Source organism: Malaya genurostris, chromosome 2, assembly GCF_030247185.1.
Source record: "Malaya genurostris strain Urasoe2022 chromosome 2, Malgen_1.1, whole genome shotgun sequence".
NCBI classification, from domain to species: Eukaryota; Metazoa; Arthropoda; class Insecta; order Diptera; family Culicidae; genus Malaya; species Malaya genurostris.
Genome location: NC_080571.1, coordinates 57,144,122 through 57,160,995, shown reverse-complemented (window position 1 = coordinate 57,160,995; position 16,874 = coordinate 57,144,122). Strand labels below are relative to the sequence as shown.

General features: G+C 38.8%; 1 protein-coding gene across 8 annotated transcripts in view; it reads left to right on the top strand.

Annotated features, from left to right (window-relative positions):
* Positions 1-16,874, top strand: part of LOC131430197 (probable WRKY transcription factor protein 1) — a 235,564-nt gene that overhangs the window by 209,509 nt on the left and 9,181 nt on the right. Inside the window, exon 6 of one of the 8 annotated variants that reach the window (XM_058594935.1) lies at positions 8,473-15,466. The exons of the other annotated variants lie outside the window; for them this stretch is intronic. Within the exon in view, the coding sequence (XP_058450918.1) occupies positions 8,473-8,711 (239 nt within the window). The 3' untranslated portion in view covers positions 8,712-15,466. Of the gene's footprint in view, positions 1-8,472; positions 15,467-16,874 lie in introns of those variants that run through there. 8 annotated transcript variants of the gene reach the window in all.

Genomic DNA, 16,874 nt, shown 5'->3' with positions numbered 1-16,874 from the left:
AATTTACAGAACATACCTGAAAATTCTTCTAAGGCACCTGCCAATTCGTCTTCTAACGAAAACAATTTATTGACAGGTAGATCGACCTCGTCATCATCTTCTTCTAATGTCAGTTATGCTGGTATATTAGGTAGAAATCTATCTCCTATTTCTTCTAATGTAAATAATCAAAACACAGGACCGCCTTGCAGTTCTTCTTCTAACGAAAACAATTTATTAATAGGTAGACCGGCCAAATCATCTTCTTCTAATGGCAGTCTACCTACAAATATTCCTTCAATGCCATTCGCTTCTTTAAATGAAGTCGATTTAGGCGATATAACTGAAAATAAAATGATCTACCTACAAGATCAACTTTTTCAAATGATCATCCAAATGAATTCGACTTCATCACTTTTTGAAGCATTTCAAATCGGATGGAAATTTGCAAATAATATTATAATGAATTTAAAATTTAACAGTGATGTTAAATAATTATTTGAATATTTTAAATTGGAATGCTCGATCTTTGAAATCGAGTGAAGATGAATTTTATAATTTTCTCAAAGTTCACAAAATTCATATTGCCATTGTGACAGAAACTTTTCTTAAACCAAATGTAAAATTGAAAAGTAATCCACATTATGTGGTTCATCGATTTGACAGGTTTACTGGAATTGGTGGTGGAGTTGCCATTTTTGTCCAACGGCAAATTAAACATCGAATTTTACCTTCTTTCAATACTAAAGTTATTGAAAGCTTGGGAATCGAAGTTGAAACCATTCATGGAATTTATTTCATCGCTGGAGCATATTTGCCATTCCAATGCACCGGCGAACAATTAAATTTCTTTAAAGGCGATTTGCAAAAACTTACAAGATATCGATCGAAATTTTTCGTAATAGGGGACTTAAATGCAAAGCATGTCCAAAATAAGCATGTGGCAAAATAACAGTTATCCTAAAATACTTCAGAATCAGACTGCTGCTGGTTACTTCACAGTTCTTCATCCCAGTAATCCTACTTGTTTTTCTTCCGTGAAAAACCCGTCTACAATTGATCTGGTTCTAACAGATCAAAGTCACATTTGTAGTGAACCGATTACTCATGCTGATTTTGACTCAGATCATCTTCCTGTAACATTCAGACTTTCCAACGAAGCTATAATTAATCCAATTAGTTCTATTTTCAACTATCATAGAGCTAATTGGTTGGATTACAGATCTCACATTGAAAATCATGTGGATCATGAAACTATTTTAGAAAATTCTGCGGACATCGACACAGCAATTGATAATTTGAATCATTATATTATCGAAGCTAGAAATCTTTCAGTTCCCAAAGCTCAAACTAAATTAAATTCTCCTATCATCGATGACAATCTTCAACTGCTCATTCGGTTGAAGAATGTTCGTCGACGACAATATCAACGTTCTCGTGATCCTGCTATGAAAAACATAGTTAAGGATTTACAAAAAGAAATTAAACATAGATTTACTCTTTTGCGAAATGAAAATTTCGCTAAAGAAGTTGAACAAATTAAACCATATTCTAAACCTTTCTGGAAACTTTCTAAGGTTCTTAAGAAACCTCAGAAACCAATTCCTGCTCTCAAGGAAGGAAATCAAATACTTCTTACAAATGGTGAAAAAGCTCAAAAGCTAGCTCAGCAGTTCGAGAGTGTCCACAATTTTAATTTAAACGTTGTGAGTCCTATTGAAAATGAAGTCTCACTGAAGTATGATCATATTTCAACCCAAGTGTTATCACAAGATGACATTATTGAGACGAATTTTGATGAAATTAAATCAATTATTAGGATACTCAAAAACATGAAGGCTCCTGGTAATGATGGAATTTTTAATATTCTTATTAAAAATCTTCCCGATGTTGCCTTGAGACTCCTGGTTAAAATTTTCAACAAGTGTTTTTCATTAGCTTACTTCCCAAAAAGATGGAAAAACGCTAAAGTAATTCCTATCCTAAAACCTGATAAAAACCCAGCAGAAACATCAAGTTATCGCCCAATTAGCTTACTTTCTTCTATCAGTAAACTTTTTGAAAAAATTATCTTGTTAAGAATGATGACTCATATAAATGAGAATTCAATTTTTTTACCAGAGCAGTTTGGATTTCGTCATGAACATTCAACTACTCATCAACTTGTCAGAGTAACGAACATGATAAAATCAAATAAATCTTCTGGGTTATCCACTGGAGTTGCTCTTCTAGACATAGAAAAAGCATTCGACAGTGTTTGGCACAAAGGTTTAATAGCAAAAATGTCTGATTTCCAGTCTCCTATTTATTTGATTAAAATGATTCAAAATTATTTAACTGATCGTACTCTTCAGGTTAGCTATCAGAATTGTAAATCTGAATTGCTACCCGTACGAGCCGGTGTTCCGCAGGGTTCGAGTGTAGCTCCAATCTTGTATAATATTTTCACTTCTGATCTTCCAAATCTACCCGTTGGTTGTCAGAAATCGCTATTCTGTGACGACACAAGTCTGTTAGCCACAGGTAGAAATCTAAGAGTGATCTGCAGTCGCCTACAAAGAAGTTTAAATATTTTCAGTGATTATCTGTCAAAATGGAAAATTAAACCAAATGCAGCAAAAACGCAATTAATTATCTTTCCTCACAAGCCAAGAGCTTCTTTTCTTAAACCAAACAATAATCACATTCTCAAATTGAATGGCTTGGAATTGACATGGTCTGATCAAGCTAAATACTTAGGTTTAACGTATGACAAAAAACTCACTTTCAAGGATCACATTGAAGGAATCCAGGCAAAGTGTAATAAATATATTAAATGTTTATATCCTCTTATAAACAGAAATTCTAAGCTCTGTCTAAAAAACAAATTGTTAATTTATAAACAAATTTTCAGACCAGCCATGCTTTATGCGGTACCAATTTGGTCAAGCTGTTGTTCCACCAGGAAGAAAACGCTTCAAAGGATTCAGAATAAAATTCTGAAAATGATTCTGAAGCGTCCTCCCTGGTTTAGTACAAATGAGTTACACAGACTCACAAATATAGAACCATTAGATGTAATGTCACATAATATTATAAGCAAATTCCGACAAAAATCGATGCAATCTTCAATTGAATCGATTCGCTCTCTGTATTAGTTAGTAAGTTAGTATATAAGTTCCTTTTCCCCATTACACAATACAAGTAGGTTTAGAATTTTCCCTACACAAAAATCTCAGAATTGCGGAAGCAAATGATGTCTTCATGGTAATAACCAAATCATATATATATATATAACAGGGCTGAAAAGTCACCACTTGTGGCTGAACACCCAATTTAAATCTTAATAATTTAATTTTAACTCATATTCCAATAAATAGTTATTTAAAAAAAAAAAAAAAGGCAACATTTCATCATGAACTTTCTTCAAACCGTGGTAATTCGAAAACTTTAATTTACACAAAAATAGTGTTCAAGAAGAGGTTGTAGGAAATCGATTGGGCACTCTTAAAAAAATGTACTCAGCGGAATTCACATTTGTCTAGATTTATACGTTTTATCTGGTTTACGCAAAGCTAGTTTCTTTGGCATGGTTAAATTCGAACGAACGGTAACAAACTGCATTCTCGGCAAAATGAACGAATTTCATTCCGTCAAAAGGAAACTATCTATTTGATTTCAACTTCTATACGCTATGAAGACAGTTGTGCGATTCGACGAGAACATACTTTCGACGAAATGACCCTTCCGACGAACTGGCTTTCGATGAAACGGTTTTTGGTGAAATGAGCCTGGCCTGGCAGAATCATGCTTCCATGATTTACTTTCTTCAAAAAATAATCTCTTGATCTTCCCAGATTGATTAATGATAAAATCTCACAATAGAAATTTCCAGAAAGTATTCATTATCCATAGAGCATATCTACATAACTTGCTTGGTGTGTTGCGAAACTTTTCCATTAACAGAGTGTAAGCGAAAAAATGGCTAATGTATCGCCATTGGTATCTGGATTTATAGCAAGAGGCCGCCTTCATTCGAGAAGCAAGTAATCCGTATGTCGTTAGATTTTCTCCCAATCCAAGGAGATCCAAGGAGATTTTCATAGACCTACACTCTTAGAAAAAAAAAAGAAATATACGCTTGATGTAAATTCAAACATACCATAATTTCTTCGGTGATGACACAATATTACATCTATTAACATGTAAAAATAATTTTTGTGTCTGTTTCGAGGTAAACTTCTGCTGAATTAACTGTGAAGTTTAAGATATGAATTATCTTTACATGCTTTGAATTGTAAATTTAAATGAATTACGACGCTCCTTTTATGTGCATCTGAAAAGACAGTGATGCTGCTCTGAGTAAAAGAACGTGTCGGGAGTGGTTTCAACGTTTTAAAAATGGTGATTTCGATGTCGAAGACAAACATGGTGGTGGAAGAGAAAAAACCTTCAAAGATGAACAACTAGAAGCATTGCTTGATGAAGATTCGTGCCAAACCCAAGAAGAGCTTGTCGAATCGTTGGGAGTGAGTCAGCAAGCCATTTCAAAACGTCTCAAGGCGCTGGTCATGATTCAGAAAGAAGGAAACTGGGTGCCGTACGAGTTGAAACCGAGGGACATCGAGCGCCGTCTATTTGTATGTGAGCAACTGCTTCAAAGACAAAATCGTAAGGGGTTTTTACATCGAATCGTAACCGGTGATGAAAAGTGGATTCGATACGATAATCCTAAACGCAGAAAATCATGGGGAAAGCCCGGGCATGCTATTTCGTCGTAGGCAAAACCGAATATTCACGGTGCCAAGGTTATGATTTGTATTTGGTGGGATCAGCTCGGTGTGATTTACGAGCTCTTAAAACCGGGTGAAACCATCACAGGAGATCGCTACCGAACGCAACTGATGCGCCTTAGTCGCGCGCCAAAAGAAAAGCGGCCACAATATCAAGAGCGACATGACAAAGTCATCCTCCAACACGACAATGCTCGGTCTCACGTTGCAAAAGTGGTGAAAAAGTACCTGGAAACGCTGAAATGGGAAGTCTTGCCCCACACGCCGTATTCCCCAGATGTCGCCCCTTCTGATTTCCACCTATTCCGTTCGATGGCACACAGCCTGGCAGATCAACATTTTCAATCCTTCGAAGAGTTGGAAAAACGGATTGCTTCATGGATAGCGTCGAAAGAGGACTCCTTTTTTCGAGCCGGGATCCGAAAATTGCCGGAAAGATGGGAGAAAGTTGTCGCTAGCGACGGACAATACTTTGAATAATACATCTGTAAGCCCTTTTTCGCAACAAAGCTTTTAAACAGTTCAAATTGTGATACTCTAGACAGATTGAAAAATCAAATTCAACGTTTACTTAGTAGTTCAAGTTTGACAGTCAAAGATGAAACGAGAAAGTGAAAGAAAATAATAGCATGACTTTAGCACAGAACGATTGGTTGTTAGTAGAGATGGTCGAGTTCGATCTGGGTTGTAAAGAGAAAAATGTTCGGATTCGGAACGGATCGGGTTTGGATTTTAACAATTCAATTAATAATAGTGAGCAATCTTCCATCTGGTATAAGAAGAAGAAGATTTATGAGGGTGCCTTTCACCCCGTGGTTGTCATGAGCTTTAATCCGTTGTTTTGATGGATGTTTTCCCGTTGTTTAAGATCATGCTACATCTATGTTAAGATACCCGTGACATCGCGTAATTTAAAATGTATATTTTTTATGTTTTATTACGATCGGGCGTCATGCCCCGCATATATTTCATTGGAAAATTTTTAAGGGTTTTAAAAGATTAGATGTCATGTATTTTTCAATACATTCAGCGAGTATTTGTTCGTAAATATAATTGATAAAGATGCATGAAATTCGTACGTGTTATTCTTTATAGTTAAGATATAGCAACATTCCCTCAAGGGGTACGTTTTACCCCATTCACCTCTACAAGCTTTGAATTTTAAATTTAATCGAATTACGATGCTCCTTTGATGTTCATCTATAAAGACGTAACTTTACACGAATTGTGTGTGTAAAGTTTCCATCATATATATAGTTTCAAATTTTGCATTCTGTATCTCGGTCGAGTGCGAATTTCCATACAAAAGCGAACACTCGAAATCGAAGGTTTAAACAACTACTGTGTGATATAAATGACCAGATTTATTATTAATTTGAAATTCTAATTAAAAGAAATCAACGGTTTTTCCCCTATTCTAAAATAATATTCTTCGATCATTCGAATTTCAACCGCAAATAAATGAAAATTCACTGGAGAATAAACACTCCTACGCGCTCTTTGAACATAGCTCATGGTTTGAGTTGCGATTACTCAAATTTATAAACCAAAACAATATATCAAAATTTGAGTATGGATTTAAGTAAAATTTACTCAGGTCATAAATTCTAGAAAAATAATACTTCATGCAGTTCAGTACGTTTTCATTATCGGAATATTCTAACCGAATTTAGGAATGCAAGAATACACGTCATTTTTCATTGCCGTTTCTAGATCCGGTTTTTGAAAACAGGAATCATCAATGGTAGTTGTTTTCAATAGAAAGTTCGCAATTTCAATTATGCTAAGAGAGACGTCTAATATAAGGATATCAAAATCATTCAATTTTGCCTCTAAACCAGTCAGATGGAAATGGTTTTAAATCACTTTTTTGCGCTTCCCATTTAAAAGAAAGAAGAATGACTTTAACTTTAAATATTTTCTTATTTTTAAAAAAAACTCAAATTTTGACAGCTTCGTCTCTTAACTCAAAAATGAGTAGATAGTAACTCAAGCTTAGAGCAAATACATATTATAATACGGAGTACTCCGACAAATTTTCAAGGACACATTTTGCATCGTGCGGTACATTGTCATGATACACTGTCAGAGTGACAATGTACTTTAACGAATTTTCTGTAAAACTAGAAACACTGAAGGGTAAGAAAAATTTCACTATAGTTACTGTTTATTATAGTGAAAAATATGTAAACATATTACTTACATATTTTGATCCTTAGGAAAACTATGGAGCGAAATTTCGGACGACCCTGTTCGTGTGTCACATCCCTCTACTAAGCAACTTTTCACCATTTCGAAAGCTTCTCGGTTTATTAGCCGGCGATATTTAGACTGATTGTTGCAGTTTAATACAGCAACGATAAACAAACAAGTTTGTTTTGCACGTAGCAACTAGCATAAAGCGTTGCCAGAAACGATCTCCTTTCACATTTTCACGCTATCACAACGAAAGGGAGATATTTGCTAGGCTTACTTGTTCATGCTGTGAACCAAACATTGGCGATTCGTTTATATGGGACTTAGGGGTATTATTATTTGTATTCGCTTAGAGTGCGTGCACTTTTTATGAATTTGAGTGTTGTGTCACTCAATTTGACATTCCTTTCCTTTGGCCTTTCTGTTTCAACAGACTTCGCAGCCGATTTTTAGCGTACAGAATCATTGCATGGCTGGTACTACAATCCTACTGACACTATGAATCCTTCCAGGTCGGAACTCGAACATATGACAACTGGCATTGAATCGCCAACCCGGGTTTCTATATGCCTACCCATTATGAATTTCTAAATTGCACTCCTATTCAGCAAACAAAGATGTGTTATTGAAATTCTGACGCTTTGAAAACATTGCTGTCACACGATTTCGTCGCTTACTTCGATCTCTACTTTTCATTCAGTTCATTTGAGTAGATTAAATTAAAATTTTGTAGCGCTACATAAATAAGGTTGTGACATTTCGAAAGCTGCCGTAGATACTGTTCGAAAGAAGAAAATAACATATAGTTATAAATATTATTCGAATTATTTAAACTTAATTTGCATAAACTCGCATTCAATAAAAATGCACACATTAAAACCATAACTTAAACGGTTACGTCGGTTTTATTGAAACTTTCGCGCTGCTAGAAGTTTGATTATGTTTTAAAATGTTTATTGGATCCAATTCCCCAGCCTCCTCCTTCTCCTCCTCAATTTACGACAGAAGCGTAGAGAAGTCGTGCCGCTATCAAAATAGAAAGCCGTAAAGCGTCCTCTCTCGGAATGCCCTCCCCACGTAGTCAATGACCTTCACAAGCGGATGGTGGATGTCCAATTGTGTGTTTTTTATTGTTATTATTATTATTATGTATTTCTCTGTTTGGGATCAACTACTAACTCACACTTCACGCATCGTCGCTTAGCACCACGTCACGTAGTAGAGTAGAGAGCTACGAGCTTCATCGAGACCCTCCTCGACGATCATCGAGCGTCGCACTTGATGTCGCACACTGCTCACCGTTACCTTCGGGTGGATGTTGATTAAATTTCATTTCATCTTCATTTTCACCTCCAGCGCGTGCCGCCGGCCTTAGTTCAAAGAAGCAAAATAATTGACACTTTTTCTCTTTCACCGTTTCATTTTTTTTATTTTTTTTCTCACGACGCTACCCACCTTGAAACGTGGATACGTGGGGCCACACCAACGTGCACCGTATGCGTATGCACCAATTGTCCAATCCCAGAACCCAGAAGACCGCTACTACGGAACGTCATGCTCACGGCGGGTGGCGTTGCTGCTAATGAGCAATGGCGGCTGCGACGACGGCGACGTTTGGCAGCCTCCAACAGGCATCACCTGCTGCGATCGACAGTTTTTGCGGCTGACCTCAGCAGCAGCACCAGGGCGGGGGAGAAAGTCTTCGAAAACTTTTTAGCGCTTCGTAGCGGGCCAGTTGGTGGGGGCAGCGAGTCGTTCGTTTGATTCCTCGGGCCAAGGGTCAATCACGAAATGGGGAGTGTGACTCCTTTCGCTATACTTTATGCTTGGGACGTTTATTTATTATTGAACCACGACTTTGAATTCCATTAGTTCGATTAGAGACTGAATAGATCTGCTAGAATAATAGCCTAAACTACGTAGCTCTATTAAGTAGTCAATTTTCTTGTTATTTAAACATCTTATCGCATCATCTAGTTAGAATTATCAGATTTAGGAATAAATTTGAACTTCTGTAGAAATTTTATACTTCGATACTTAAAATCAAATTTAACAACACGCAAACAGGTGAGCATTAGTGATTAATGTTAGAAGAAAACATCACCCTACTTCAATTGTTTAATCGGAGTCATTCAAGCTGTGAGACTAGTCGGTTAAAGTACACTAATGATTGGAGTCATGAGAATAGTCACACTAAAGACTGTCCCAGAAAGTATGGACGCAACCAAAAACCGCTGCCATTTCGCAATGGTTCAGAATCTGTCAATTTTATGGCTGCGTCCTGTTGTTTACGCTCTTCTCTAACCACTTGTGCAGTTGTTTATTCGTTTTTTTTTTATTTATTTATATATTTTAATCAACAGACAAACTAAAGTCCTAATGATTATTTCTAAGAATATTCAAAAAATTCGCTTTTATTCTGCTACGAGGAAAATGGAAATCGAATCCCATCGATACGCCATTGAAGGTTCGCTGCAATCCAATAACGGCACCGTTGATTCCGTAGTTAGTACGACGTAGAGGCATTCTGAGGAGGTTGTTGTTGCGAAGAGCTCTAGAACGAACGTTGATGTTGATTTCACTAAGTAGTGCAGGGCAATCAATATTGTTCGTCAAAATATCGGCAATCAGCATTGCACGGAACAGATCTCGGCGTACTTGTAGAGTATCGAGTCCGATGAGCATCGCACGGCTTTCATAACTAGGCAGCTGGTGAGGGTTATTCCAGGGCAAACGACGAAGAGCGAAACGAACGAATCTGCGCTGTATTGATTCAAGTCTTAAAGCTCCATTATGAAAGTGAGGGTTCCATACTGACGAACAATATTCGAGTGTTGACCGTACAAGCGAGCAGTAGAGAGATTTCAAACAATATATATCTGTGAATTGCTTGGCGGTTCTCATGACAAATCCTAGACGAGAAGCTTTTGCCACGATGTACGAAATATGCTGCTTGTAATTCAATTGTTCGTCGAGAAGAACGCCAAGATCTTTGACACAATTGACTCTATCAATCACTGATCCTCGAAGACAATAATTGAAACGAATTGGTGTTTTTTTTCGTGTGAAGGTGATAATCGAGCATTTGCTGATATTTAGCGACATTTTATTAATTTCACACCACTCGGAGAAAATTTCAAGCTCACTTTGAAGGAGACAGGCATCTTCAAGAGTCTTGATAATTTGGAATAACTTTAGGTCGTCCGCGAAAGATAATCGTGCACCTTTCAATGAAAAGTTCACGTCGTTGAAATACAGTAGAAATATCAGTGGTCCGAGATGACTGCCTTGTGGAATACCAGAAAAAGCAAAAAACTCCTTGGAAACATTTTCATTGATCTTAACCGCCAGCCGTCGATTGCAAAGATACGATTGAATCCACCGAAGAATGTTGGAACCGAAGCCCAGTCTGTCCAATTTGGCAATAGTGATAGCGTGATTAATTTTATCAAAAGCAGCAGAGAGATCCGTGTAGACAACGTCCGTTTGATGACCTTTAGACATAGCATCCGTTATAAACGTCGTGAAAGTTAGTAAGTTAGTGGCCGTTGAGCGTTTCGGCATGAACCCGTGTTGAGTTTCAACGATGTACTGCTTGCAGTGATTAAAAATAGGTTCCAAAACGATAAGCTCAAACAATTTAGGAATGGCGCTAAGAGCGGTGATACCACGGTAATTGTCGACGTTCTTCTTGTCTCCTTTTTTGTGCACAGGAAACATATAAGCAGATTTCCAGATATCAGGAAATACTCCAGTCATGAGTGACAGTCGGAACAGAAGACATAGAGGTACTATAATACCACTAGAGCATCGCTTCAAAATAACTGCCGGGATACCGTCGGGTCCAGCAGAGTATGAAGACTTCATTTTTGCGATTGCTGTTTTTACGGAACTTGCGCTTATGTTCATTGAATTCATTGACTGTCCCAAAACGGGAACGTTAAGTGCCGCCTGGGTGATTTGGGAAGGTGCTAAGATTTCTCTAGAAAATATCTCAGAGAATTTTCTCATGAACATTTCGCAAATTTCCTGCATGCTAGAACTTGTCTGTTCATTGTAAAACATAGATGAAGGAAGATCTGACTCCTTCCTTTGCTCGTTAACGTGCTTCCAGAATGATTTTGGATTAGACTTTAATCTCCTCTGTACACAGCGTAAATAGTTGGCATAGCAACGTTCAGCTGTCTTTTTGTAAACTTTGTTGATTTCTACGTAGTTTCGCCGGAGCAACAAACCTCCGTTCTTAGAATATTTCTTTAGTGCTGTCCTTTTTAAACTTTTCAGTCGTCGTAGTTCTACGGTTTGCCACGGTACTTGTTCGGGTGGCTTACTAATTTGTTTAGGGACATATTGGTCAATAGCATACATCAGAACGTTGGAAAATGTTTGAGCTGCAAGATTAACATCGCCATTGTCAAGAATTTCACTCCAGTCAATGCTTGTAAGAAATGCAATAATACTATTGTGGTCAGCTCTTTTAAAATTATATCTGACGATGTGAGATATCTTGCAATTGTTCAACGATCGATTCCATTCAAGCCCAATGTGCAGAGGAGGATGATGCCTAACGGACTTCACCAGAGGAGAGGGTGCTGCGCTGATTTTAGGTGCACAGTCCGAGTTGCTTGAAAAACATAGATCGAGGATTCTATTGTGCTCATTTTTAACGTGATTTACTTGACGCAGTAAATTAAAACTGTACCGGTCAAGCAAGTTGATAATACCAGCGTGAAACGAGGAATGCATTGGATCTGCAAACAGAAAACCATCGGAAGCTGTGAGCCATTTCAGGCTTGGAAAGTTGAAATCACCGACGATAAGTATTTCATCTGCCGGATGCATATGGGCAGCAATGACATCTTCTAATGACTGAATATGCGAGTCAATCAATGATAAATCGCGAGTCCGATTCGGTGGAATATAAACCACACAGAGAAACAACGAACAGTCGCTCAGTTTAATTTGCACCCATACCTGCTCGACACAACTCCCAGATGCGCTAATAATTAGCCGTCCTTTCAAGCGGCGGTGAATAGCAACGAGCACGCCACCACCGAAACTCTTCGAACTGTTGCATGGGTTACGATCGCCACGGAAAACTTCATAATTGGTGCCAAATGCTTGCGTAGAGAGGGTACTATCACTCAGCCAAGTTTCCGTTAACGCGATAATATCAAAACATTCATCCGAACAAGCCAGTAAGTAATCGGTCAGGCATGTATTCATACCGCCGACGTTTTGGTAATACAATAGAACCGATTGCGGGCTGGAAGCAGGAAAGAAGTCAATGCCGGTATTGTCCAAACGTTTTGTATACTTGCCGGCGGTGGCGGGTTGGAAGACCTCATCACCGATCTCGCACACAGGACCGGGACGTCTGATGAGCGCTGGCTGCAATGGCTCGACTGTAGCGAGCGGGTCAGAGGCTTCCATAAAACCAACTGCGGTGCGTCCCGGTGTCTGGATTGAAAAAATCGAACTGGAACCGGAAAACGAATCAGCACAAGCAAAACTAGAAATTGACGAATACTTGCCAAGGTGGAAAGTTTGGAAGCCCCCTTCACCACATCCGCCCGCAGGACCGGGACGACTGAAGAACGCTGGCTGCGGCGGCAGGACTGGGTCGGAGGGGTCGGAGGCTTCCACATTGCCATCAACAGTGCGTCCCAGTGTTCTGCATTCAGTTATTGCTGGACAGCTACGTCCGTTACTTCCGTTAATGTAGGCGTTGGAGACGAATTTGCAGGAGTATGGTTCCGAAATTTTTGAGTAGACTTTTCCTCGAATTCTCGAAAATATATACCTTGTGGCCAAGTTGCTGGATCCAAAGCAACGGATTCCAAAGCAGGATCGAGGCCAACTTTAAACGAGACAAACGTCATGTTGCTAATGTCAGAACCTTTGGCAACCAACTTGACTACCACTGGATCCTGAGTCATTCCCAAATTGGCACGTACCATAGCGGAAATGTCATTGTTGGTGACATCCGGGCGAATGCGTGACAAATACAACCAAAATTTATCAATTGGTTGTTCACACACTGGAACACAAACGACACTTTCCCCTATTTGTTTCGACCCGGTTTGACACGCAAAACCTTCGAGATCAGGTCCGCGAGGCCTCTTGGCTGGACGACGATATTCAGAGGATGGCCAGGGCCGATTGAACGGTTTAGGTGCTTGTGGTGTTGGCTTGGACAACGATTTGATCTCGCTTTGTAGGCCGTTTATTGCTTCCGTGAGTGACATCAATAGAGACTTTTCATCTGCCGCTTTTGTAATAGATCGAAGATGTGAATTCTCGAATAAATTCGCACAGTCATCACACATCCAAAAGAGATTTTTACGATGCGTAGTGAAATAGCCCAAAAGAGCACGGGAGACACCAGAACATGCCATATGAAACATACGACCGCAGTATCCACGACAGACAACTGAGTCGATGCCGGTGATAACCTGGCAGCACTTGGCACAATTCTTCTCCATGCTTATCTCAACGGCAGGAAAGCGCCTTTAACTAGGCTTCACACAGAACAGGGGTATGCGGGGAGCTTGATCGAGTCGGTTGCTTATTGTTCAAATCGCAGCACAGCGTATAGCACTAGGCACAGAACGAAAGAATGCAAATCACTATCCGATTTACAGCTGACGGCCAAAAACAACACTTTAAACCGGTTCAGACAGCAAACGGTCAATCACTCATCAAAAACTTAAGCGAAACGATTACGTAGAAACAACTTAAAAACGCATAAAATACGGACCGAAAATCACAACAAACTCAAATTGAACAGTGTTCCCAAATACTTTTTTTTCATTAGTTTGTTTCGAAATGCGTGGACTTTCAGCAGAACAACGTCTAAAAATTGCGAAAATGCAATCAGGAAGTTCGGTGAGGATAACACCTTTGGGAATAAACCGAAAACGGGCCGAAAAAAGGTCCTGCTAACCCTCAGTTGGATAAACGTATACTGAAGGCGTTCGAGCAAAAGAAGAAGTTCGGTATGTGGCCAAAAAAGTGGGCACTTCGAAGTCAAATGTTCTTCGTGCTAAAGAACGTTTGAATCTTCGAACCTAGAAGAAGCAGAAACAACCAATACGTAGTCCGAAACAAGAAGCATCGATCAGGCCGAGGGTTCGAAAGCTGTACAATACGATTTTTGCTGGAAGTTTGAACTGCATTATCATGGACGACGAAACCTACGTGAAACTCGATTACAAATCCTTGCCAGGACCACAATATTATACGGCGTGAGAAGGGCAAGCGTTAAACCAGTTCGAGACATCGATTGAAGTCGAAAGATTTGGTAAGAAAGCTATGGTCTGGCAAGCAATTTGTAGCTGCGGTAAGATTTCGATTCCCTTCATCACCACTGCTTCAATGAACAGCGAAATATAGATCAAGAAATGTTTACAAAAACGACTTCTACCCATGATTCGAAGCCTGTTGTCTTCTGGCCAGATCTTGCTTCTTGCCACTACTCGAAATCAACGGTAGAATGGTATACTACAAAAAATGTCACTTTCGTCCCAAAAGACATGAATCCACCAAATTGCCCACAACTTCGACCAATTGAGGAATTTTGGGCAATAATATTCTGTTGTTGTAGTCTAATATTATCAGTATATCGAATAAATCGTTGTTGAAGTTGCTATGAAACTTCATCAAACACTATTCTTTTCAACCGAACACGTTTTTTTTATTTACTTGCATAGCTAAATACAAAATACGATCTCAGTTGAAATTCCTGTATCTGAATACGTTCAGTTGCTTTGGGAACAAAGCAATCAGGAGCGATTTTTTTTCTCTCAACACTCCACGAGTTTCACAGTGGGCAACTGGGAACGAATTTCACGTTGTAATTCTTGTTCAGAATTCAACTACCCAAATATCGGGCAACTAGTGGTAGAGCATTCTCTACATTAATTGAGCTCTAGTTTTATCTTTCGATAAACAGACGCTTGACAACAAAATCAGTTTGAATAATTAAGGGCTGAGGCCTGTGTGTTTTAGGGCGTTTTAGAGGGCCACTTTCACGCTTCAAATCTGATTTTCTCAGACACCCAACTGACGATCTCTTAGAAAATTAGTTTAGATTATTCTGTGAAAATTTCAGAATGATTCATTGACTTTAACGGTCGAGAAAGTCTTTTTTCTGAAGGAAAAATTGCATACCCGAAAACGCCGTCTTTCAACTTGTTCATTGAATATCTCGCCTTTAAAAGCATGGATTAAAAATCTATCCTGACAATGTCTAGATAATCTAATTTCGAAGCGATTGATGAAGTGAATGTTATTTCTGTGAAGATAAATCGATTTCTATGGCGGCGCCATTGTTTTCTGCTCTTGTTTCCTAGTAACGTAACGAAACATGAGAGAGAGAAATAAAATCGGCTCAGCAAGGCTGCCAAACAAGCGGTAGTTTTATTGGATTTTATGTGATGTAGTTAAACGTGTAACCTAAAATATCACAACTTTCTTGGCCACCCGGCCACATCGAGAGTCATTTTGCACATTTGTGAGAGAGCATGGAGAGAAATGTAATACGCAAAGCGCGACACGTGGTTATACGCGACCTACTGGCCTCAGCCCTTGAAGGTTTTTGTTCGAGTTGGCGTGAAATGCGTCTTGTAGAGGTTTATGGCCATACGCAAATAGTATCAAAATCGTTGCGTGCGTTGTTAACTTTCTTTGGTATAACCCAGGAGTCGGGAGCCTGTTGAGTCGAAAGACCCAAAAACGCTCTCAACTAACAATGAATAGGACGTGAATAAATAAAGTTTTTTTTTATAAAATAAACTTATTAACTTCAAATGACTCAAAGTGGATGTCGTTACTATTTGTGTTAACAGAATGTTCGAATAGTTTTGTCGACATTGAATTGAATTCAGTTTTATTGCATTTCCACTTGTAACATAACCCATTCAAATTTCTCAGTACAACTGCTGTCAAATGTATGGCACAAATTTCTAAATAACCAGGAGAACGTGCCACTTGAGCCAATTTGTTCTGATTCAACTAGGGGTGATCATCAAGCGAAAACGATATCTCATTCAACTCATTAAATTTAGTCTGGCACAGTCTGGATTTAATTTCGCTGTTGTTTGACGAATTGTTTTTTTTATTCGAATCTAGAGGGTTTAATCTATTAAAACTTTCTGACCCTATGTGCGGGGTTGAGAATCGAACCCAGGTGGGTTGCGTGAAAGGCATCGACTTATACCCATCACGCTATACCCGTCCCCACAGAAACAAATCTTACAAAAATTATGTACGTTGGTAGTTTTCCTCTCTCATTAGAAAATGCGCGCTCAATTTTCTAGAAAATTTCTTAACCGTTTTTTACAAACTAAGATGCAAATATCAGGTGTACAACTTTGCTTCCGCCGTTTTCCGATAGGTGGCTGTGCCGGCTAAGGCTGGTCAAAATACATAGATGATAATGTCTTTAAAGTGAGTGTGTACAGTGCCTAACGAATTGTCATCGCCGTTTCAGTGATATTTGTTCTTGTTTTCGTATTATTCACGCTCGAAAATGTCTGTTTATGTGCCCAATTCTCGCCATTTGCGGGAAGTTTTACTTTTCTGTTACAATTCGAAAAAAATGCAGCTGAAGCGCATCGAATGCTCTCAGAAACTTTCGGTCATGCTGCTCTGAGTAAAAGAACGTGTCGGAAGTGGTCTCAACGTTTTAAAAATGATGATTTCGATGTCGAAGACAAACATGGTGGTAGAAGAGAAAAAATCTTCAAAGATGAACAACTAGAAGCATTGCTTGATGAAGATTCGTGCCAAACCCAAGAAGAGCTTGCCGAATCGTTGGGAGTGAGTCAGCAAGCCATTTCAAAACGTCTCAAGGCCCTGGGTATGATTCAGAAAGAAGGAAACTGGGTGAGATACGAGTTGAAACTATAAAATTTACTGGTAAAT